Consider the following 24,211-nt stretch of genomic DNA (forward strand, 5'->3'; position numbering starts at 1 on the left):
GTTTTATGTATATGTACACCATATAATATATAGCCTTGTCTTTGTCATCATGAGAAGAGAAAGCACAACATAAAAAATTTAATTATAGATTATGAAACGTGCAGACTTAATGTACTTTATTTATTTTTACTTAATTTTTTTCAGAAAATGGCCAATGTAAAAATGTCATCATCGTTTACATGCATGCGCTTATCTTCAAGTTACAGCAGAATCAATTCGAAATTAAATGAGCTTATTTAACAACTTATCGTATCAATGCTAGTTTATTGCTGTTGGGTGCTAAAATGTCAAGAGGTGTTGGATGGCGTGAGTGAAAGTCGATATATGTACGTATGTAAGTACATACAGTACAGAAATTATACTTGGACCTATTTTTCATTCTTCCTCACCCTCTTCAATTCTATCATCCTTCTCCATCTACAAATCAATCAATCACTCGCAGAAAACACCAAACTGCCAACTTTATTATGTGTGTCGTGTCACCAACAACCTTAATTTCAACTTTCCTCTTCCTCACGTCTTATGAGGTCGTCCTATGTGGAAAAGTATAAGGCAATTTTTCTTAACATAATACTCAGTTAACCATACCAAAGAAAGTTGTATTTGGAAAAAAATATTTTAGTATTAAGGCGACTGTAACGAGTCGGAAAGAGTAAGAATTCTGCCAAGTCTATGTATGTATATGTATATGTAGACTACGTAATGTAGTGACGGTGTGCTTGACAGAGAATTATGATGTGGAAACAGACAGGAATAGATGCGTCCATTTTGATAATTTTGTCCCACAGAATGAGATGCAGATATTTTCTTCACGTACATAAAACGAAACGGGGTTTCAATATACAAAAATGGATGATGTATGAAGGTGTCTTATAATAGGTGTTTGCTATAATTGAACTATACATGTACGTTAACATTTCCAATTGTGCATAGATCTTTAATTGGTTTGTAATAAATCATGAAAGGAGAGCCATAAATAATCATCATAGTATCAAAATTACATGTGAACATATATGTGCATGTACCTACAGATTATACATGTAACGAACTATCGGTAAATCTTTAATTTCAGGGAGTCATTCAAAAGACGAGTTTCTTTACTAATAGTCCTGTCGTATCCGTTGCTTCAAGCAACTTTCTCTTGAGACTAGGTTTGTCATCAGGAACGGCCCTGTTCACATTTGACGGCAACGGAAGAAGATGTCCCGGTGTAGGTCCTGGTTTATTACTGAAGAAGGAATGTTGCAAGGCCTGAGTTGCAGTTGATCTCTCATTGGGATTCAGTCTTAGGAGTGACTCCAACAGAGATATCATGTCATCCGGAGCAGCAGTGAAAATATCCCTCAAAGATCTTGCTGGACAAGGCTTAAATTCACAAAAGTCTGGAAGGGTCCGATGACCAGCCCAGTTGGATTCGGTGGGTGTGCCCAGCACATCAAATATTTTCGTTAGTTGGCCCAGATCAGAATCGCCAGGAAATAGAGGGACGCGAAGGAGCAGTTCAGCAATAATACATCCAACAGCAAACATATCGACACCATCTCCATACATACGTGAACCAAAAAGTAACTCTGGTGCTCTATACCATCTCGTCACGACTTGATGGGTGTATTGACGGTTTGGAGATCCGTAATAACGAGCTAGACCAAAATCGCCAATTTTCAAAACACCTTTGCTATCTATTAACAAATTATTTGGCTTCAAATCCCGATGTAGTATAAAATGAGAATGTAGATATTCCAGTCCTTTTAAAGTCATAATTGAATATGCCTTTATATTCGCCGGTGTGAGAACAATTTTCGACTCTTTAATCACTACTTCAAGGTCGATGTCCATGAAGTCAAAGACGAGAGAGATATTTGATCTATAACCGAAAACATCCAATAATCCTAGAATATTAGGATGGTGTAATTCTTGTTGGAGTTTAATTTCTCTGAGAGCAGTTCTATTAACTCCATCGTTGAATTCAGCTTTAGAACCAACTTTTATCTATAATGAATAATTGCATTGTAAACTATTATTTTGTGCTTGTTAAAACATGAGAGAAAGTTTAAAAACCAAGAATTACTTTTTTCACTGCAACGATCTTATTCTCCACGAGATCTTTGGCTTTATACACAGTAGCGAACTGTAAACAAATTTTTGTCATCAGTAATTAATCAGCAACATACTTTTATTTAATTGTACACCTCTTTAGAATCAGGAATTCAACCTACCTGTCCTTCGCCTAAAAATTCAATTTTTTCATAACGCCGGTCACTTTTCAGTCCTCCGTTTTCGGACATTTCCCAATTCGCTCGATAAGAAGAGTAAAATGTGCAAAATTTATTAAATTAATTTATGAAATTAGCAGCGGTTTATTTATTTGCTTTCCTCAGCTAAACAGAAGTGGCGACGTACAAAGTCCGCGGACTGAGATCACATGACTCAGAAATGGGAAACCAACAAAAATAATAACATTTGCTCATCTGCATTGCATCTGTGTAACGTAATACTTTCGTTGGTTTACGTTTTGAAGGAATGCAACTTACAACTTGCAAGCACGTCATTTCTCTCACTTTCCGTGCAAAATCGCCAACATAAAGTTGATAGTCTTCGCTGCTGTCCTATTCAATTCAATTACCTTCTCAAGCTCAATTTTGAATCCGTGGGTAAGTCTTTATTTCCTATTCGTTGTGATTGTTGTGTCACATGTAATTTTATACTTTAAATTTAATTTATACGACTTGTGACCCTTTATCAAAATAATCAGGAAGAACGAATAGGAAACAGATATTTATCAGGAATCAAGGGATGATTCAATGACCAGATTCAAATCGAAATAACTTTCAGAGTTGTTCTCGCTACTAGCATGTGTAATTGCACCAAGAACCTTTTTCAATATTTTCTTTTTAAAAGGGAAATCAGTAAATATATATTGATTTTTAGCCAAGTGCCAAGTCGACGATTTTAAATTAGACATTGCACTACACACTATTTTAATCTTTTGTTCGACATTTCTTAAGTCATAAAGGTTGAACATATAGTGAGTTTTATCAGTTCTACTTATTTGTCCTTTTTATCAGGCAAGCAACCGACAACAAATCTATTAAAGGAGTGGGGGTGGCTGTGCAGTGATTTCTGAGACTGAATATCTATGGAGGGCAACCGACGGAACGCCGGAAACGGGAATGGGGCGAACCGTTGCGGGGACTTTCTGATGGCTGGGATTCGCAAACGTCGAATCGTGGGAACAAAGATTGCAGCAAGTTCTCCAGCACATCGACGGTCCCTCTTGAAACGCCTGAAAGGAAGTCTAGGATATGCAGATCAACGCTTGTACACTTCCAGACAGGTTTGGATTTGACATATTTTATTTGTGCAAATTACTTGTCACGTCTTATTCACCCAACATTTACTTATCTTTGTCGTTTGATTTTGCTTGTTTCAGTTTCAAGAAGGGTCAAACAAATACGAAGAGTTTTTCTGCTACAACGAAAATGAGGAAGGGGATGAGATGGTCGGAGTTGATGGAGAGCCAAAAGGTATTTATAAAAGTACTTAATGTGTATTAATTAGACAATAGTAATGAAATGATTAGTCAATTAATCTATAGAATACAACTGTCATTGTCATTGACTGTCAAGAATTTGCTAATTTATATGTATTTCAATTGCAGGGGCGAACTTGTTTAAAGACATTTCAATCAATATGACAGACTTTGTTATGGAAAGACAAATGGGGAACGTCAAAAATCTGATAAGTTTACAACCCCGTGTTATGGGCGAAACATTTCAATCTCAGTCAGACATGCCGGTTAGTTATATTAAAAAATATATAGTTTACATGTATTAAGATTTATTATATCACATTTTGCACGTATTATGGTTCTATTGTTTTATAGTGTGGATTGATGGCCATGTCCCACCTTCTGACCAATCAAATTCTTCAAGAAAAGCCAATAAAAGTTGAAAACCTAAACAAAGTGTTCTGTTCTCAGTGGCTTAGTGACAGACAGGTTATATTTGGCACTAAATGCAATAAGGTTGGTTGGTACATTCATATGTAGTAATTTCTAACAATTATTAATATGAGTCAGCATCTTAAAATAATTTTTATGACACAGCTTATGGTACTTGATGTACAAACGAAGCACATGACCCAAATCCCATCGCTTGCTCCGTCGCCTCGAAGTCTTCCTCCAGATTCGCAGTGTGGAATACATTCCATCCAAATTAACCCTTCTCGGACCCTCTTAGCTACTGGTGGTAAGTTACACATACTCTAATGTGTCTTTATGTAGCAACACATTCTCTGTATCCTAAAAAGTAATTTCTGTTAATGGCCAGTAGAGAGATTAATGATAATAATGTGTACATATAAGCCAATCTACTTGTTTCTTTGTACTTAATTGTTTTTTGTTTTTTTGTGAAGGTAAAAATCCAAATGACGTTGGTAAGATTATATTATCATTATTACTATTATAGTATATCAAGTCGTTAGTACAAGCTTCATGTTCTTATAATTGATTTTTAGCAATTTACCGACTTCCAACATTGGATCCTGTAGCTGTAGGCGAGGTAAATAAATACGCATGCTAAATAAAATAAATTAGTACTTATTTATTTCACGATTCATAATGTTTATTCGAATTACATCTTATTTCAGGTTGCTCATCAAGACTGGGTATTTGCATTATCTTGGCTGGACGATGAGTTTTTAGTATCCGGATCACGTGACACTGTACGTAATTTATTTATGTGTTTATGTGTGTACTGTAAAGTCACTTAACTGTAGAGTTTTTCGAATGATTACGTTATTTCCGTGATTTTTGTTCATCATCTTGTTGAATATTCTGTATTGTGCCGATTGAAATTTCTACCGGCTCGTAAAAGTCGTGTTCAAAGTCGTGGACGAGATTAACCCATAATTTTAGTACCAAAGTCGCAATCTTTAGTGCAGTTTTCCATATGCCAAATTCTCTCATTTACAAACTTGTCCTATATTTTTCATGCATTAACTGTGCAACGTAGCGTTGTAAGGTGTAGATAATGTAATAGGTTCTTCTTATGCCATATGTATTGGAAAAATTAGAATAATTTATTTAAATATTTCAGAGTCTTTCTCTGTGGCGTGTTCCTGAAGAAAGCCCATCATCTTACCCAGAGCAGAAAATTTCTTCCTCGTCGTCAATTCATCGTAGAAATTCGGCCACTTCCTCCGCATCAACTTCTTTCTCCACTAGAAACGAAGTGGTTCCATCCTATTCTTACATCAATGCTGTTGCGACCAAAGAGTGAGTTATATATTTAATTATCAGATTATTAATGCTGTTGTGACCAATAATTATCAGATTATTATTAAGGGGTGAAAACCCCTTTATGGAAATGTCTTGTCCGTCTGTCCGTCCGTCCGTATCCACGATAACTTTAGAACGGATTCGAATTTCGACATCCGGTTTTCGCCAATGTGTTTCTAATTTTTGGGGACGGGATGAGTTCGAAGATGGGCGTTGTAGGTCGTAAGGTCACGGCGCCACGGGGATGACGCCAACGGTCAAACGTGTCGAATTTTTCGTTTCCACCGTTTTAGACGTATTTTTGGATGGGGATTTCAGAAATCGCCATCATTTCGACGTGCGATGACCGTGTGACCGTGTAGACGACGCCAAAGTCGAAAATTGTCGAATTTTTTGTTGCCACCGTTTTAGACGTATTTTTTAGCGGGGATTTCAGAAATCGCCATCATTTCGACGTGCGACGACCCCATGACCGTGTGGGAGGTGTCGAATGTCGAAAAATGACTTTTGTCATGTGGGGTGTCTATTGAAAGGTATTGTCGTGTACGTTTGAACTACGCGGGTGGGGTGTCAAAGCGGGGCAAAATGAGACGTGGGGTAATGTGAGACAATGACGGGAAAGTGCTGAAAGACGTTGTGGGTGTGTCACAAAGACAATTCCGTGTGTTTTCACCCCTTTGCTACATTTCGTTTGCAACGGTTTATTAGTTATATATTTAATTATTTTAGCTGTCGCAGTGCACAAAAAGTCCGAGATATCGTGTTCAATCGCAAACTACAGGAAAGTACGTAGAAATATTATCGTTTTTATGATACTGACAAGGGTTATTTCATTGTGTGGTTTCGAATATAATTCATTCGACTTGTTTTCAGTTGCTTGTGTTTCGCTCAACGGCTACATCCATATTTGGTCAGCAGAAAAGTTCACACAGGTAAGTTTTGCGTGAAGCAAATAGGTTTCAGGTGTTTTTCTCGCTAAATACATTCAATTCAATGTTTTACAGAAATTTTCCAGGAAGCTCCCATTCAGGTGAGAAAGTTTAATTCTAACTAAATACGTATAGACTCAATACACGTGCAATTATTCTTTTGGTTTCAGTATGGAGAATGTTTGTCTCGCTGTGCATGAAGATTATGGACTATATGCCGTGGGAAGTAAATCCCACACCTCTCTTATGGATGCCAGAACAATTCAATGTGTGAAGAAAATTCTCTCAAAATACTCAGGTGAGCTAAAACAAACTTCATAAAATATTAATCATTTCTTGGGGAAACTAATTTTTTATGAATTTACACAATAGGATTTGGAATTCGTTCTACTAATTTTTACTCTTCCCTTTTATCCATCGGCACTGGACAAGGAACAGTCATGTTCTACGATCTCAGGGCTGGAAAATACTTGGAGTCAAATGTTAATTCTGCACGTTCAGCCACTCTCAAATCTAGCACTGGTATTTTATTTTATTATTACATACATTTGTTTAATATGACGACATACATATAATATTAGAAAAACTAAATAGCATTTCAAAACAATTTATACTCATAATAGGTTGGACGTATCCAGATGAAGAAATTATCATGGATGTGTACAGACAAAAATACACCCCCGCAATTTACACCCACTGCGTTGACATGAGTGGGACTCGCATTTTCGCAGCTGGTGGACCTCTACCAATTACTTTGTGTGGAAATTATATAGGATTATGGCACTGACTGACAACAAAATGACAAAAAATATTTATTTATTTGACTTGCAAATATGTTTGAATTTTACGACGGTTTTAGAAGATCTTTAATTGTTAGCCCAAGTATGTTATATTTTTAAATGAAATTTTGATTCATTTAATATTTGTAAATTAATGTTTTAAACTAATACCAGATACCGCACTAAAAAGTTAAACTAGCGCAAACATTGTCCCATAAAATAGCTTGGTACTTGAACGATCTAAATAATCGGAATAAGTCGAAATTCGGTAAATCTGAACATGTAATATTCTGTTTATATCTTGATAATTAGATTTCATGACACTCTTTATTACATGCTATGATTTAGGGATAAATAAATTGACTGATTAATTAGATCTCAAATTTGTCATCATTATCATAATGCATCGTCTGATCTGAGAGTAGACTCGATTGCAATTGAAACCCGGGAGAAAAACCCCAAGTGCACATGGAAGTGTTATTGTTCATAAAATCTAACTAACAAATTGTGAATTACAATTTTACACATAATATAACACATTATTGAATTACTATATCACAGCGTATTCCCGTTCATCATGATAACGATTCAAGCTGGAAATTATTCCAACTTCGTGGGCGCACATTTCTTCAACTTACAAGTATTGCTAAACCCCTAAATTCCCTAGCATAGAATAAATAAAATATTTAAAAATTCATAATACAGGTTCATGTATTTTGTTGTATTTCATGTATTTTGAAGATTTTTTCTTCTCGATTTTGGATATTTACAACCTATTTAATTGGTATTCTCAGAATCCTGAAACACAACACAACGAGTCGTCTACTGACGCCGCTCTGTCAACACCGCTGAGCCTTTGGCGAGAGGTAGGCCGTACCTCCTCCCAGTCACCCCCCAGCTTCAGTCCACGATTACTTGTAATCGACACCAAAGAAAATGTGGCACTTAATCGAGGTAGTGGTAGTAAGCCAACTACTGTTGCTGCCTCCAAACATCAACAGAACATTAGCTTGTGGGGTGGGAAAGTGGAACTCATGGGGGAAGAATCTGACGAAGACGAACAGCCATCCACAGCAGCAGCAAAAAGTGTGTTTGATAACCCTTCCCCACTCCCTACTGATTATTCCCGATGGGGTGACTTTGCAACGTGGAAATTGAGCCCAAATAATATTCATCTCCTTCCTAATTTCTCACACAATCCTGAAACCGGACAATTGGACTCGTACGGACAAGGGATGGAGGTTTGGAAATCGTTAGAAGTAGATGTAGAGGAAGGAATTCGGAGGTTTGCAGAAGAATGTGATAGGCTAGAGGTAAATAATTCTTACTTGATACTTCTACTTTGCAAGAACTCAAGATTAAAATAATTAGTAATTAGGACGTCTTTTTGTATATTTTTGTGTGCAGGGGTTTAATATCTTTGTGGACCAACTTAATGGTTACAGTGGCCTTGCTGGTGGACTCCTTCAACACGTATCGGATGAATATGAGAAGAAAGTATGCCTAGGTATAGGATTCTGTCCCCCCACGCTGACCAACGTACATGATGATGCTTCTGCTGGACGGGCCTTCAGGACTCGGATGACAAACTCAACACTTTTGTATAATGCATTTAACTCTTACTCGACAGTATTTACATCTTTAGGGCTCTGTCAAGATTTCTGTGCGCAACGAATCGTACCAGTAGTATTACCATATTTGAGTTTTAAGGCATGTTAAGAAAAATGCAAACCAATTTTTTATTCGAGTAGAGCTAAAACATGAAATTTTAAACTCTGTCGTTATTTTTCATTATTTCAGGCCGAGTCGTTTTACGAGTCTAGCGCAATATTAGCGGTCGCATTAGACACACTGTTGTCTCCGTGCCTCTCAACAATTCCGTCCTCGACCTCTTCGATATCTCTTCAGGAACTGGCGTCTTTCTTGAGTGCTATGGGTCGAAAAATGACCACTATTTCAACCTCGTTTCCATTCCCTTTAGATTGTAAAAAGTCGTCACTGTTTAGCATATTAAATTCAAGTGGTATGGATTATGTTCGGGGATTGACGCCTGGAGTTAGCCCAGACTTTGAAAGTTCAAACGGCAACTTTTTTTCTGCTAGAGGAATCCCTGAAACTGCCGTGTTATTGTGAGTAGATCAATTGAGTATAATTTTATCTAATGATTTTTAAGATTAAATATATGGTACACTAAATTGAAGTAAGCTTTTATACTTGTTTTTGCAGTGAAGACGAACGGAAAGGGCTAATTGGATACCAAAGGCAGATCAGCAATGCACAATCATGTTTAGACTTATTCACTAAGGAATCGTTTTCAAAGTCCGTGAATATTGTACGAAGTAGTGACATTCCTGTTATAGTAAAGCATCCTTTCCCCTCCAAAGTAGTGGAAGAATTTGCTAAAGACACTTTTAAATTTGGTCAACAATATTCCAACGGTATAAATATCATAATTTATTTAATTGTGATAAGGACAAGCGAGTAGACAACCTAATAATTTCATTCAACAAAATTCAGGTGTTGTAAGCAGTTGGTCCTTCAGTTCCATCAGTTCAGCTCAGAACAGCACAAAATGTGGGGATTTATTGAACAAAGTTGTACCTTCAGGCGGACATAAAAACAATAGAAACAGAATTACTCAAACTTTACCATCTGCCAATGAATTAGGAATGGAAGTGGACGATTTTATGGAGTCTGTGAATAATCTGCAAACCCTTAGAAGTACTTACAATGCTAATTTTGGTGACTAGTTATTGCCAATATTTATCATGTGAAGAGCTTGTAAGTACATAGCTTGAAAGTCCAACTTGGTTTATTGCGTTACATTTAGTATAGTTAAAATTCTGGCATTTTAATTACTGTAGTATAAAAGCTAACAAAATGTGTTTTATTTTTATTACCCCTGCTGCGCAAAATAAAGGTAATGGTAATACTGAAGTTAGTTTAACGCGAACAAACAGATCACTTTTACTCGAACAATTCTTAATGTCACTCGCTGTCACCCTGACTTTACCGGTGTATATTATTCGAGTCATATTCATTACTACTGGTTATTTATCTATTATATATCCTATAAACCTAACTTAATAACAAGTACGAATTTATAGCTAATACAAATCGGAATGCACAGCAGGCATGCTAATTTTAAGTATCGAAAACACAGTTAAGCCACAAAGCACAAGATAATTTATCCTAAGTAATGAAACATTATTATAAAATGGGCAGTAAGGACAGGACGATGAACCACATACTTGGCAGATGTCGAGATTCATCAGAGTCGTATCGTTGACCAAAGTGTTCACAAACCGCTCTAAAATAAACGATAAATTTTATTAAATGGTAACATACCAAAGTTATTTACGTGAAATGTATAATACCCACCTGGCGAATATGACTCATAAAGGGTGGCTTGACGATGTCTCGTTAAATTGGCAACTGGGTACCATCTACATGTACACGAGCATTAATATTTGAACCCAAAACTCTAGCTATAACACGACTATGCATTAATTACCTCTTGACCGTATGGTTGAAACATGTCACATAAGATGGAACCTACAAGTATTTATAACTGTGTAATAATAACTCCAACGCTTGTCACTCGTAAATATAACTATAAATAGGTTTACCCGTTCGAAATACCAGCTCGTTTTTCCTGGCACAGTCCAGGCGTCCTTGAGGAAGGGGTGGATTCCGGAACTGAAATATAATCCCAGAAAATATAAATATCATAATGACCATTTGGGAACCTTGATCATACTCAACCACAACTTCAACATAATCATTCTGGTAATCAGATACAAATTTGCATGCTACACTGACCTAACCAACCTCGCCGCATCCGATTGAATCATTCCATACCCGCTCGGAATTTCCACCTCCAACACCGCACCCCCACTCACTTCGGACTCCTCTAGAAGAATCCATCTAGAAATTTTACAATCCAAAATCATTGCAACAAGGAAATATTTTCATATCTACATTAAAATGCACAATTTAATGTTTTCTAACCTAAAGCAGGCCTCCACTGTAAGATCAGACTTATTTCTTCTGTCGCTGAAGTATTCGACAATTTTAAGTTCGAAGGCGTCCTGTAATCAGATATTTAATGAAAGTATATGATAATGATGTGTAATTTGACAATGTATGCAATCAGTGACGGGATCAGAATGTATTTACCACGGGAGGCGTGTCCTTGTATTCCTCCCAATCCACGCCAAACGCCACTAAATGAAACAAAAACTTTCGTTTAGTAGAGGCGATGCAACGAGTCAATCAATAACTTTACATGCATCGTAGTATTTAAATGAGTACTAATTAAGTACCATCGAGTTGAACCACTGCTTGGCCTGCTCCTCTTCCTTGAATGTTAACGTGACCCCACACTTTTGAGACCTACAAAAGATGATATATGGTTTTTTTGTCTGATCCCACTCCTCCATAGAAGCCTCACTTTAAAAGTGTGTAGATTGTTTATTAGCAGTTGTAAGCATGCACTTACGTCGACTTGTTGAGAAGCGGAAGCTGAGTCTGGGAGAAAGACAAACGGTTCGGCGTCTTCGCCTTGACTTGACAGCTCAATTTTTATTGATACATCCGTTATGTCACGTATTCGGGCACGATTAGCATACTCTGTCAGAGCTTGAAATCAATAGTTATTTTTACCATTAGGGAGTTGTATTTCAAAAGTCAAATATGTAATGCGTTCAGAACCATGTACCATTACAACGCATGTAAGCATTACATATACTTCGGCTATTATAAACTCACCCTGAAATGCTACTGCTGAATCCTGAAAAAATACAAGCCACATCCCAAATTAAACTTAAAATTCAGTCTGGCAACTGAAAGAAGGAAATCACATCTCAAGATGATGTCAAGACACTTCATTAACAAGTATAATTTGAGCTACGTGATTAATTTATGGTAATGTTGGTAAATAAATAATAAGGAATCTCTTCATGGAGATCATAGTACATACCACGGATGAAATAAAAACCCCGTCGGTCAATCTCATCGTATTTAACCAAGCCACAATCTGGAAATAAGGATATCAAAACTATCAAGAGTTCTTACACAATTTTTTAAAATTGGTATTTGTGTTGAAAATCGTAAGTAAATACTCTGTCAGGTATTGGGGAGACTCCATCCCTGATGAGGTAGACCAAGAGAGCATAAGACGTCCCTTCCACAGCGACCGAGTCCCAAAATTCTATGCACATAATGGACATAAGTTTTATTTCAAATGCTTATTTAGTACGTATTTATATGACAGTCATTAAAATATTATTAAAAATAGTAATATATTCTTCTGTGCTTCACAAATCACAATTCATAAATATATCTCGAAAGTATAATTTTTTGAGCGAGATTTGATGTGACAGTGGTATTGAAATACATAGTATCACTTTGCCTCCACTTACACACCTACACAAATACATACATAAGTGCATCTCACTAGTCTCATTCTTCCTTACCGTTGTTTTTAGGTTCAAGAAATGGCCTGTTATTCTCGTATGTAATTGCGTTTGTCACAACAGGCGCTGGAGAAAAGTAGATAAATTCACCTGCAATAGTATAATACTTTAATTAATTCAATAAACATTATTTCATCAATTTTGTTGTCCCTCATATGCATAATCGTAAACCGTTCAAAAACACTCATTTATTCCAAACTGCAAATGTTTTTTCAATTATCTTGTAACCAACATTGTGGCACCCGTTTGACATATTTATGGACTTGGTTGTTGCTGCTTTACGATTACACACCAGAACGTATTGATAGTGGTAATTGTAATTGTCTGGCGGTGGGTATATAAATATGCATCTGAATTCTGAGGGGGAATAGATTATTATGACAGCTGCAATAATGAGCAAGTGTAATTGTTTAGTTTTTGAACCTCAACGCACCCCAATCGTCCGCAGCATGTCATTATTGTCATTATTCTAGCACCACCCTCTCGACGACTCAAACTACACGTATAAATATATGATGGGATTGTGTAGGTGCACATAAATTATTTTCGCTTAATTACCTGCTTCCGTCCTCACAGAATGTAGCAATGAGAAGGCAGACTCTTTTTCAGTGCTATCGGCAATGGTGAGAGCATAGGCAGTAATTGCAATCTGGTAAGGATTCGTGATGTCTGATAAACTTCGTTCTAAAAATCTGCAAAGACAAAATCACCATCAAAATTTTTTTATTTACGTATATTATCAATGTCATACGTCCAAATATATTTAGCCACTTGAGACAAAGTATTATTTGACAAGACAATGACATGTGTATACATATGTTCATCAGTCTCTCCCTTTTCACTCAGACAGCTAAGAGCTTGAGAATAATTGTGTAATTTATATACGAAATACGCCCCTGTAAATACATATCTGCATACTGAAATATGATTTATTTGGGAGCTAATTTATATTGAAGAATACAAGTCATCAAGTTTGAGTAGTGGAAACGAAGTACATAAAGGTGAGTGATGTCGTTAGTAAATTTGAGACAAGGAAAGTGCATTTGTCTGAAAATCTAAATTATACAAACAATAAAACTGCAAACACACCTGAGAGCATTTTGTTTGGCATTATTACACTCAACACGAATATTCCCATCCAGAATGGGTGTCACCAGTTGCAGGGTAATTAGCAAATGAGCCGTGAGGGTCACATTTGCACCCACCCCTTCCATGTTACCCTATGAAGAAGAAAAAAGTGGAGAACAATGCAAAAATATGTATATTGCACACATATTTATCCTGAAATTATACAGAACGCTCGAACTCACCATGTAACCCATCTTCTTGTTAACTGGGAACATCTCATAGTGTTCAGTCTCTGAAAAGCTGCCATCCAAATTCTGATACTTTAGAATCCATTGAATCACTCTAGCAAAAATTGGGCCTTCCACAAAAAACTCATTTTCCCAGTCTTGGAAGGAACCATGCTGGAATATTTGCAAAGCCCAAGAACTCAGCCACACGGATGGTCGAGAAATGTTCCACCTACCGAAAATTAACTTGGATAAAGATAGTGTTTAAATTATTAAAGCTTAGTTTTTCACATTTTAAAGAATCCAGGCAAACTGAATCGTTTCATGATCCAAGCAAAGAGTTTGTTCATATGAGTAAAGACTGGGCGAGAGATCGACGTCGTGAGTTGGTTCGTCAGTCGGAGATAATGCAAGGCCCAAATGTTGGCTGAAAGCTGTAGGAAATTAAATCAAAAAGACCAAAGACGCCTTATATCATTGTCACATGGCAAGAAATAATATTGCACACATTCAGATTCTAACTACATGATTAGTTTAATTTGCATAGGTGTGGGGGGAAGATAATCTCTTACAAATTTTGCTAACCTCAAACAATCGGTCAGCCGTTCCCTTCCCATCTTTTCCATGAGACAGGGATGAAAAATAAAATGCATAGAAATTAATATATTGCTCATGCTTTATAAAACATACGAAAGAATTTCACGTACCTTTTCCCATGAGATTGGACATTGTGCAAGGCAGAGAATTTGGCAATGGACCGATGATATCTCCTAAATTTTTTCCTTAGAAAATTAGTACTAATTTGTTGGTAATGTAATCTAGTGTGCACACCTGAGATTAGAACATGAGCGGAGGGACTGCCGTACACATATTTTCTTTTAGTTTCATATGGCACCCACGGAACTTCTTCCACGAAGATATTAAAATATTTTAAAACAATGGCACGATTTCTCATATCCAGAAGAAGGGATGTGTGCTTCCCAACACCACCTCCCTCAGGCTGACACGCACCCCATAAAAACAATAAAATATTAATTATATGTCGAATCAACTGCAGACATTTTTTTCAAGTTATTCACCAAAATTTCAATCTCGCAAGTTTCAGTATCACTTCTAATTTGAGTAGTCGCCGTAATTGTAACCGTTATTGTGCCCTGGTCAACAAGCGGCTTTATCGGTACTCTCAGCTCTTGCTCAGATTCAGGAGCCATCTGAAGTATCCAGAATAATACTAATAATGTCCTAATATAATGCCGTAAGAAGTGAACTGTGGAAAATTAGTGTCTTTAATACCCACCCAGATAAGTTGTTGGTGATCCCCTCCAGAGAATTGGGGATGATCTTTATCAAACTCGAGCTGTCCGTGCTTTCCAGCATGGACGAAGACATGATCATCCGATCCCGCAACCGTGACCAGGACTAGAATTTCTCTGGGAAGCTTGTTGTACAACATGGCGATAATTCCGACCTGCTCCCCACGACGAACCGACGAAGCATAATCGACTACCATCATAAAAGGTCTATCTGTTCCGTACTGGTGAAAATTTGCAAAAATACATAAGAAGTATTTAGCATAATAATATTTAGCGTAATGTGAAGGAGAAATGTGTGAGGGGAAAATGAGATTTTTGGTGATTGTCTCTCGGAAATGATCTCTCTAATAACAGGATGTACGATTAAGTTGGATCAAATGTACTTAATACCTGTATTGGTTGGTCCAACAAAGCAAATCCACTTTTCTTGCTGATTGCAAAAGCATTGAAATACCAGGTATCTGTTGTTTCCGGTGTTTGCAGCATAAATATTTTGTCTCCGCTGTGCGCAATTGCTTCGTGAACCCAAGGCCATTCATTTCCAGCATCGAAAAAGTCCTAGGAACAAGAATGACATTTTATTCTTGACGTTCTTCTATATCTGAGACCCAATTGTTTAAAGTTGAATTTTATTTAAAAAATAAAGAAGTTCTTCATTAAACTATACGAAACTGAGCCTATCGCCCAGTATGTTTTTTAGTACACTCACCCCAAATCTGTTGGCCCTGTTGACTCTGAAATTGACGATATCCTCATCATTCTGAAAGTCACCTGTTCATACAATGGGTAAAATTCATCCATTTCATTATTATTATATTACACAATTCCAGCAAACAAAGTATTTCCCTTGATTTAACAATGCATCCACTATGAACGTACATATGTAGTAATTTGCTACATTCATTCTGTGGTTTAGTTAATCATTCCTAATTTAAGAATGGAATTGAGGGAGGAAGTAAATAATTGAGTGACAATTAGATTTGCTGCTGCAGTGCACATGTCAATTCAATAAAATTTCATCGTCTGTACAATCATGATTATTTGTAGACTTACAATTGAGCTCATCGGTCCCGTCGCCACAATCCGTTCTACCGTCACATGCTTGTCGACGAAGGTAACATCCGCCAGTTATGCATTCTTCCTCTGGACACTCAACTTCTGAAAATTCATCGCCAGAATAAATGTATTTGTGTGCATGCGTATTTTTTGTTTCGGGGTTTTGTCTCATTTTGCCTCGGGCCGCACTTGTTACGTGTCAAAACACAGAAGCACTTACGATGGAAAGGAGATGTCGATATGAAACCATCCGAGAAAAGAATAAGACTCGTATGCTGTAGACTCCGATAAGTGTCGATGGCGTATGTCATGCAAGGAAAGTACTTGAGTTGATCAGACTTTTCTCCACTCCGGTCACGCCAAACCCATTTTAGCAACGTCCTGCAGATATGCATGTATAGCTACGTGGACTAGGATCACCGTCTCTATTTTGTCATCAACCCAGACTTATCTTAGTAATATTACCTGTTGTGTGGCTCTAAGGAATGCAGCGTTTGAAAAACATATGAATGACTTAGTTCATTCCCAGCCTGCATCAAGTGGCGTGCGTTCCTTTGTGCAGAAACTCCAAAATAAGCGGCAGGGTCTGCGTAAAGTTGCAATTCCACTGTGTCCTTGGACCTGTCTTTCGCACCATTTACGACCAGCGACAGTTTATGTCTTTGAAAATTGTCCACGGGGACAAAAACACTGTCCGATACGACTTCTCCTGTTCTCAATCCCACGTAGACAAACACGTGGAAACCAGGCACCATTTCCGGCTAAATAAATGCGCAAATTATATTGTAGCACAATTATATTTAATTTGATGGCCATATACGCTTACGGAAACGGCCACTGTGAAACTACGCGGAAGGGACCAAGAGTTTTTAAGAAACTCAGTGCTATGCGTTAAGATGAGACCTTTGGCCACGACCTGTTTTTGCCCATATAAAATTAATCGAATCTCAGAATACCCCTATCAGTCATATAGATCCGTATCATAACATCTTGTGCATACCACGTAATGAAAATGTTGAGGTTTGAAATTTGCTTGGAATTGCAAAACTACAAAATGTGAAACTGCCACCGGGTCTCCTGTCCGCAGTGACACGCTGACATATTTTCCTCCCGGTGAGAACGCCGGCACTGCCACCAGCTCTGCGACTGTGCGTGAACCCTTGTCGTCTGAATATTCTGCCCTGATCACAACCCGAGTCGCTTTCTTTGGAACAATGAGATTTACTTCGACAATCCCTTCATCAAAATAGCGCTTGTCCCTGTAAATCCAGCGTTTTATTGCTTCTTATTAATTAGTTTATTCGTGTTTATTTATTACCTTCTCTTCGTGATGAAATTCTGCAAGGAGAATGTTTTCCTTTCTTTGTCGGTCCAATCGGACTGGAAGGTGTACGGGTCCTCCTCCTCCTCCTCGTCTCCCTCCCTCACAACGTGGTTTCGCACATGGGTGTAAATCTCTCTGTCCCGGTCTCTACCACGATCTTGGAAAAAATTGTGAAACTTTTCTCTGGAATTTATCTCGATAGGTTCAAGATCAACACGAGATCCACTGCTGACAAAAGCCTGCGGCGTTATGCGAAGTGTAGATGACTCAAGGATGTCTCGAGGAATGCGTTCCAAATCTTCGTAACCGACTGCCAGCTTTTAGTGATAACATAACACCGTTAATAATAGCAATCAAGATGAAATTGTAATATAAATAATTTTAAATCACTAACGATTGTGCGAAAAGGCATCCCTGGTTTAAAGACTTTTGGGGCAGTCTCTAAGAATTTCAGTCTTATTGTTTCCTTTATAATTCTACTTTCGGCATATCCTGCGCAATCCGAATAAGCAGTTTCGTTGTCACAAATTATGAAGCTCATTGTTTAGTGTTTCTTTTTTCATACCAAAACGAGTTTCATCCAAAAAGAATTCAGTGACTTCAGCCTCTACCCGAATTCCCACATTTGACGAGGTTCCAATGGCATCATAAATTACTGACATTGGCCACCTAAGCTCTTGCGTCCCCAGCTAAACCAACCCAAAGTGAAGTTTTTACAAATGTCCTCCACCACTGACTACCAAGACTACGTAATTATACGGACCAGGAACACCGATTGAGTGTCGAAAAGAGTGTACTTTTGTTGGGAGGGTGCCCGGTCAACATACTGATGACCCCATTGGGTGACGTACAGCCTCACAGTTGCATTTCCTCGCACGCTTTTCTCTGTCCCATAAAATGACGACACTTCCACAACCAAATCTTCTTCCGTGGACAGGATAAAGGGCGGCATTGAAACATAAACTTCGTGTTGGGAAGGAAAGTACCTGTAAAAAGTATTTCAATTACAATGCATTTCTTCACCTCTAGGAATCCAGGGGTTGCCACGAAATATCTCGAAGAGAAGTTTCAGAAAAAGAAGGGGAAAAAAGATACTTAAATTGATTAAATTTTCATTAATAAATACAGAGCTAACTGAACATGATAAATAATCGAATGGCACAGTCAGTTTTCTCATTCTTTGCCATGCATATCCCTTAGGATTAGTATGATAACCTACAATTAGACTATTTCCGACAAAGCTTTTATTCAGACGGCGTCCTTCACACTTAGAAAATCTTTGCGAGGAACCCGAAGTAATGTTTCAAGTCATACTAAAAAAAGTTGGCAATGGCTTATTTAGAGTAAAAGCAGTAACTCAAAAACTAGTAATCACAAATTTACACTTTGTCTTAAGTAAGCACATCTCATACCCCAAAAATAGTACTTTTTCTAGCTTTACTACCCTGTGCCAAGTAAGGCATGCCATATATTTAGTACGCTTTACTAAATAGCAAGTATTGGCTAAAGCGCCTGTCTTAAAAAGCGGGCGTCAGTTGGCAAGTCAATCGTGCATTGTTTGGCGAGCGGGTCTCACTCGGCAACAATTAATTAAATTGGTCCGTGTCAAAAGAAATATTTAGTGCAAATTAATATTAATTAGTTGTGAAAAATAGGTGTTAACAAGGTAAGTTGCAAAATAACTAATTATTTGAGGTATAATCTATGCTGTCTAATAATGCACGGATTAATTTTTTGTATGACCGATAAAACGCCGCCGTATGTCAATCATTGGACCTTTATTCCTCATGGAGTGGCTGGAAACAGGAATTTTTCACAAGTTCCTCTATTTGCGAACTCAATAATCGGACAAATACCTATTGATAATTTATTTAATTTTGTGAGTTTAAAGTTTAAAATCTATTTGTTCACTTTAAATAAAGGAAGTTATGGAACCCAAATGTGTATGAATTTTACTTTATTTAAAGGTATCTCATACTATATTCGTAGTATAGGGAACTTGCCACTAACTTAATATGAAGTAACATGGCACTTGATACGAAGTAAACGCCTCAAACACTATAATCTAAGTTTGTCGAGTTTACTTGATTTTGGGCATCCCCTAGCAAGGGAATGCACTTGAAATAAAGTAAAACTGGTTACCCTTCTCCAAAATTGTCTGTGTAACTTTGTATAGCATGCGTGCGATTTTTACCCCAAATAAAGGTATATTTTACACGGAATCAAGTAAAGATTTCTAAGAGTGTTTGGCTTTGATTCGATACGAAAGACAGTACATGCAAAGTCTCTTCTACTCGTGCCAGAGCTTTCTTATCCTTAGTTTCTGACAGGTCCAAGGATGGTCAAGACCAGAAAGGTTTTGTACTCTTAAACTTGCTTACCTCTCCAAAAGTATTCGTTTCTCCTGAACTTGAGACGCAGCTACGACACGGATTGTCCAGTGACCGAGCGAAGTGAAAGTTGGCAATTCGTACTCCAAGTCGATCACACCTGAAAAAAACGCAATCAAGGGTTTGCTGTGTGTCTCCTAACAATGTGTAGATCTACGTATGCACATAGTCATTTATACCTAAATATGATGGGACCGAAGGCCATCTTCGCATAATGAAACCTCTTGGATCCTGTCTCAGATATGATGTTATGTCAGTAAATACTTTATGCTAGGTTTTTCTATTAATCAGCTCACCAAAATATACACATCGATCGGGTCGTCATATGGAATCATATTTCTACGAAGGGAGATGACACGGAATAAAACTGCAAACGAAATGTCAAAGTCCCGAGTTAAATATTTATACGTATGCAACAAATAAAATAATTCATATGTGCATAAAATACATAACATAAAATAATTTCCCAGAAAACAAACTACAAAAAATTGAACAAAACCCACAACAGTCAGAAATCGAATCATTAAAACTGACTCAGCTCACGTAATCGGTAGAACATGTATTAGTGTTGACAGTTGCAAACTTAAACAACTCGACCAGACTTTAACCTGTGCATATATTGTAAGAATTAAGTACGTAAGTATCATCAACTCACTTTTCTGACCACCATTATAAATGTGTCGATTAGTTTGGATCAGGATGGACAGAAACTTTTCTGAAAACTTGAGACGAGTTTCGGATGCAAATATTGAACCCCCACGACCTTCTCCGACGTCTCCTTCGATACGAATTTTATACTCTCCTCGAGGCAGTTGAGTTGGCACCTTTCATAATTTAATCACATTATCATTACTCACATATGTATAATACAATTTAATTGGAAGCTACTATTTTTACACTCGATGAATTACTTGAATTTTGAGAACATCCGAAGTCCCCTGAAACCAATAAACCCCTCAAATTATAGAGCTTGCGGATTTTTCCCATGACCGACCACGTGTCTACACAGAACCTACCGGCTGAATGTGAATAGTCGATGCTTGAATATCGGCCCCATTTTTAAAAAGGGCCAGTCGAAAATGGACCCCTCTCGAAATGGTCTTATCGTCAAGCAAATTTCCCAATCTTGGGCTGTCTTCGATACTCGATACCCACACCACGGCCGAGTAAATGGAGGCTGGTTGAATGATGGAGGGTGCAATCACTATAAATCCTCTATGTAATCAAAGTTTAATGAGCAAAGCTTTTTTACGTGTTTGTATTTCTGTTGGCAATGTGGAATTGTGATTCGTATTGCTAATTGTCAACTTTTATCCTGTCAAAGATTTACTACATCGTTAAAATTTATAGCACGAAACTCAATTTATGGATGCTTAATTATAATTCTGTGATCTTGCCGAAAGAAAAATCTTGTAAGTATTAAACTTATACAACAGAAGTAGGACTATCCAACCATCCATCACTAAATCACTAAGCAAGCCGGTTTTGGGCTTTAGTCAGATGTAATTTTACGGATAACAATGATGCGAACTTGCACCAAAAGAAACACTAATTTTCAGGTGAGTTCAAGTTTGAAAGGATTATGTCTTGATGCAAACTATTTATTAGCATTCATGTATGAATAAGAACTTGGAAATATTCAAAAAATGTTTTTAAAAAAATCATTGAAAATCTGGATTATGCAACTTACAAAGGATTATGAATTGTGTGATTTGACCAGAGTTTTGGGCCAAACAGCTCCAATCTCTGATAATGTGTGACGTTGTCCTTCTCGACCACTTGCTGCAGAAACTCATCCAATCTAATCCCACTTTCATTCGCATATCTGGGATCATTGATTCCATTGTTTCTATCCTTTGTTTGATCCAAATAATTGAAAAAGTCCTTGTTTCTCACACTTTTAAAATCACCAAATGTGTCGCTGTCTAGTATATTTTCCTCGTCAGCCCCACTAATACCGATGGATGAAGGAGTGGTAGTAAATCGGATCGCATCTTGTGCCCGAACTTGTATCACATTCAGATACAAAAATAACAACACACATTTCATCACAAATTCACTACAACTTATTTTAAATTTACAACATTGTATTCTCCTTTGGCATGATAAAACACAAGTCGATTCATAATAGTGCAGTTTTGGCAAGTAGAAAAGTAGTTCCGGTAACATTTTCAGAGTTTCAAGTTCAATCTCTGTTTTACTAAAAATGCGCTCCAATTATTTAACACCGACATACTTTGCGATTAATCCATACTCACTTTCTCTTGTTCATACATGTATTTTATACATTCGCAACAGGACTATACATTAGTCTTGCATTGTTTAGAAGTATACGTATATTTTAACATGGTGCATGCTTGCCTATTCGTGTTCATAAAAGCTAAACGCAGAACTCGGATCGATTCTAGTCAATTTCCAGATATCGATTCATTTCCATTTTACTCACATCCTTCGGCGTCAATAGCACTAAAAAAGTTTCATTAGCAGTTGGCTCAGTTTAGATTATTATCGTTACTTGTATGAAAATGTCTTCGCTGCATGATGAGACTTTAAGAATTCATCTCACACGGGACACAACAACAACTTATAAACACACGACAGGTATATTATTTTATTTATAGTAAAAAATGTTTAAAAATAGACGATTTGAGCCATTTTTAGACTTGAATATCTGGCTGGCAAAAAAATTTGTGCTAGACAATCGCAACTCGTATATCTATTGTCGTGCATGCAATAAAATCGCGTGGTCTGAATACAGTGACTGTCAAATCTCGTATGTCATAATCCCACACTCTCTCGATCCCCCTTCCCATTGTCTGCACACTTTTCTTACTGCAAGTAAAATCACATCTTAATCATATGCACAATTCTTAAAGGTTAATGAAACAAGTGTAGTCCAGCCAGAGAGTTATGAACAAGGTTGTGAGCTCATGGCAGCAAAGTCTTTAGTCATGACAATGCATGGAATGGTTGGATGGACGAATCTTCTTCTTTCGCTGGGGTCCAGGCCGGTTTGTTGAGTTAGGACAATCGCATTTTTTGTTGCCTTGTCTGGAGTAGCAAGGAGACATGCAGTAAGGAGACATGCAAAGCAAAAATTACTGCCAAGTTTCTCAATCTTTACGTTACTTTACACAATAAGAATCTAAGATTCTGGTAGCAAGTAACAATTATTGATCTTGCCCCATTCCAGTGAGGAATTTGGCTTGAAGGATCGTGTATTGCACAGTTGTAATGAATGACGATTGATAAATATGTATCGACAAACACAAGCACTCGAAGATGGCCTAATAATTGAATTCTTTGAACTCGTAGCCAATTAGACGAAACAGGACTTAAGACATTGTGCTACCAGATAGGAGAGATGATTTTCTGACCGGTACCGGTCCTGTCCTTCTGCGAACTATGGAATACGAACTGTGTAAACTGGATTGTGTTCATGAGAGGAATCACTTTACGCTTTTGGAAATTGCAGGTTGCAACTGCAGAAAAAAGTACAAACTACCCCAAACCCGTAGCAGTACTGTAGCAAAATTAAAGTGCTACAGTACCCACAGACGTACGACCGCTTTGCGTTCTTGTTGTAAATATCTATGTAAACTGTGAAGCAGTAGCAGAGAACTCTTCTCAATGGATGATAGAACTCTCTGTCGCCGGTTTGCGTGCGTGTTACAACAACTTCTATCCATGAAAACCAAGTTTAATGCAGTATTGCTTTACCTGCCAGGAGTTTATGTACAGAAGCAGTGCTTTGAAGTGAATCAGAGGAGGTTAAAGTAAAAACGTAATGGTTATTGAAACCCAGCACATGCTGAATGTATACAGAGGACGAGTTGAATCCCAAAAATAATTACTCCTTGTCTGATGTATTTCCTCAGCATACTGTTTATGTCCACCCAAAGCCATGCTCGTGGCATGAGATTTTCTCATTTTATAAGAAAAAATGATTGACAGGGGGCGAGATCTAAATTTTGTCGGATCTACTTTCATTAATTCATGAGCATGAATTTCCAAGTTGTTTTACACACACACACCAAGTACGAGAAAAAATCATCGAAATAGTTATTGATTTGTAGCCCCGAGATTGTATTTTTTCCTGAAAAATCAACTTGTTATGTGTTTACAAGGGGAACATGTTTATGTAGATAATTGAATTTGTATGTATTTTTTTGCAATTCACTCCTGTTTGGCGATGAACATGCCAAACGCCATGATTTTAATGAATGAGAGAATAAATAATAAGCTGCACAAGCCCATGTAGTGGACATAATATGCCGAAAAAGAATGAGTCGCATAGTTGCTCGTTACACAAAGCGAGTGACAGGATGACATCCATTGTTGCTGAGTTTCATGGTGTATGTAGTGTGGTC

At 37.4% G+C, this 24,211-nt stretch overlaps 4 protein-coding genes across 4 annotated transcripts; 2 read left to right on the top strand and 2 right to left on the bottom strand.

The window, feature by feature from the left end:
- Positions 1-906: 906 nt before the first annotated feature.
- On the bottom strand, positions 907-2,416 carry LOC110841809 (cyclin-dependent kinase 7). The gene is made up of 3 exons (XM_022087506.2): positions 2,217-2,416; positions 2,069-2,128; positions 907-1,989 (listed from the first exon to the last, which is right to left on the bottom strand). Exons 1-3 carry the CDS (start codon positions 2,283-2,285, stop codon positions 1,081-1,083), a joined length of 1,038 nt encoding a protein of 345 aa, XP_021943198.1. The 5' UTR covers positions 2,286-2,416; the 3' UTR covers positions 907-1,080.
- Positions 2,417-2,509: 93 nt separating this feature from the next.
- LOC110851455 (DDB1- and CUL4-associated factor 12) lies at positions 2,510-7,362 on the top strand. Its single transcript, XM_022099233.2, has 16 exons — positions 2,510-2,651; positions 3,066-3,334; positions 3,431-3,524; positions 3,659-3,795; positions 3,884-4,024; positions 4,106-4,247; positions 4,414-4,434; positions 4,516-4,559; positions 4,648-4,722; positions 5,097-5,275; positions 6,008-6,063; positions 6,152-6,210; positions 6,283-6,308; positions 6,378-6,505; positions 6,580-6,729; positions 6,831-7,362. Exons 2-16 carry the CDS (start codon positions 3,137-3,139, stop codon positions 6,992-6,994), a joined length of 1,614 nt encoding a protein of 537 aa, XP_021954925.1. The 5' UTR covers positions 2,510-2,651; positions 3,066-3,136; the 3' UTR covers positions 6,995-7,362.
- A 76-nt stretch (positions 7,363-7,438) lies between these two features.
- On the top strand, positions 7,439-9,923 carry LOC110863620 (protein misato). Its single transcript, XM_022112968.2, has 6 exons — positions 7,439-7,626; positions 7,781-8,299; positions 8,394-8,696; positions 8,787-9,115; positions 9,213-9,424; positions 9,504-9,923. Exons 1-6 carry the CDS (start codon positions 7,564-7,566, stop codon positions 9,734-9,736), a joined length of 1,659 nt encoding a protein of 552 aa, XP_021968660.1. The 5' UTR covers positions 7,439-7,563; the 3' UTR covers positions 9,737-9,923.
- LOC110844138 (pregnancy zone protein) lies at positions 9,781-23,432 on the bottom strand. Its single transcript, XM_022090274.2, has 40 exons — positions 21,532-23,432; positions 20,858-21,056; positions 20,753-20,779; positions 20,497-20,665; positions 20,138-20,208; positions 20,021-20,072; positions 19,833-19,941; positions 18,215-18,437; positions 18,017-18,140; positions 17,846-17,943; positions 17,446-17,768; positions 17,128-17,386; positions 16,954-17,043; positions 16,593-16,888; positions 16,348-16,508; positions 16,125-16,229; positions 15,781-15,842; positions 15,462-15,629; positions 15,056-15,292; positions 14,838-14,969; positions 14,590-14,758; positions 14,466-14,528; positions 14,344-14,375; positions 14,050-14,192; positions 13,774-13,990; positions 13,553-13,683; positions 13,022-13,155; positions 12,464-12,553; positions 12,110-12,198; positions 11,968-12,024; positions 11,757-11,778; positions 11,488-11,627; positions 11,312-11,381; positions 11,166-11,212; positions 10,998-11,077; positions 10,809-10,913; positions 10,616-10,685; positions 10,501-10,541; positions 10,368-10,432; positions 9,781-10,296 (listed from the first exon to the last, which is right to left on the bottom strand). The coding sequence occupies exons 1-40, from the start codon at positions 22,008-22,010 to the stop codon at positions 10,094-10,096; spliced, it is 5,352 nt and encodes a 1,783-aa protein (XP_021945966.2). The 5' UTR covers positions 22,011-23,432; the 3' UTR covers positions 9,781-10,093.
- Between the last annotated feature and the right edge of the window lie 779 nt (positions 23,433-24,211).

This window comes from Folsomia candida, unplaced genomic scaffold (genome assembly GCF_002217175.1).
Source record: "Folsomia candida strain VU population unplaced genomic scaffold, ASM221717v1 Fcan01_Sc001, whole genome shotgun sequence".
NCBI lineage: Eukaryota > Metazoa > Arthropoda > Collembola > Entomobryomorpha > Isotomidae > Folsomia > Folsomia candida.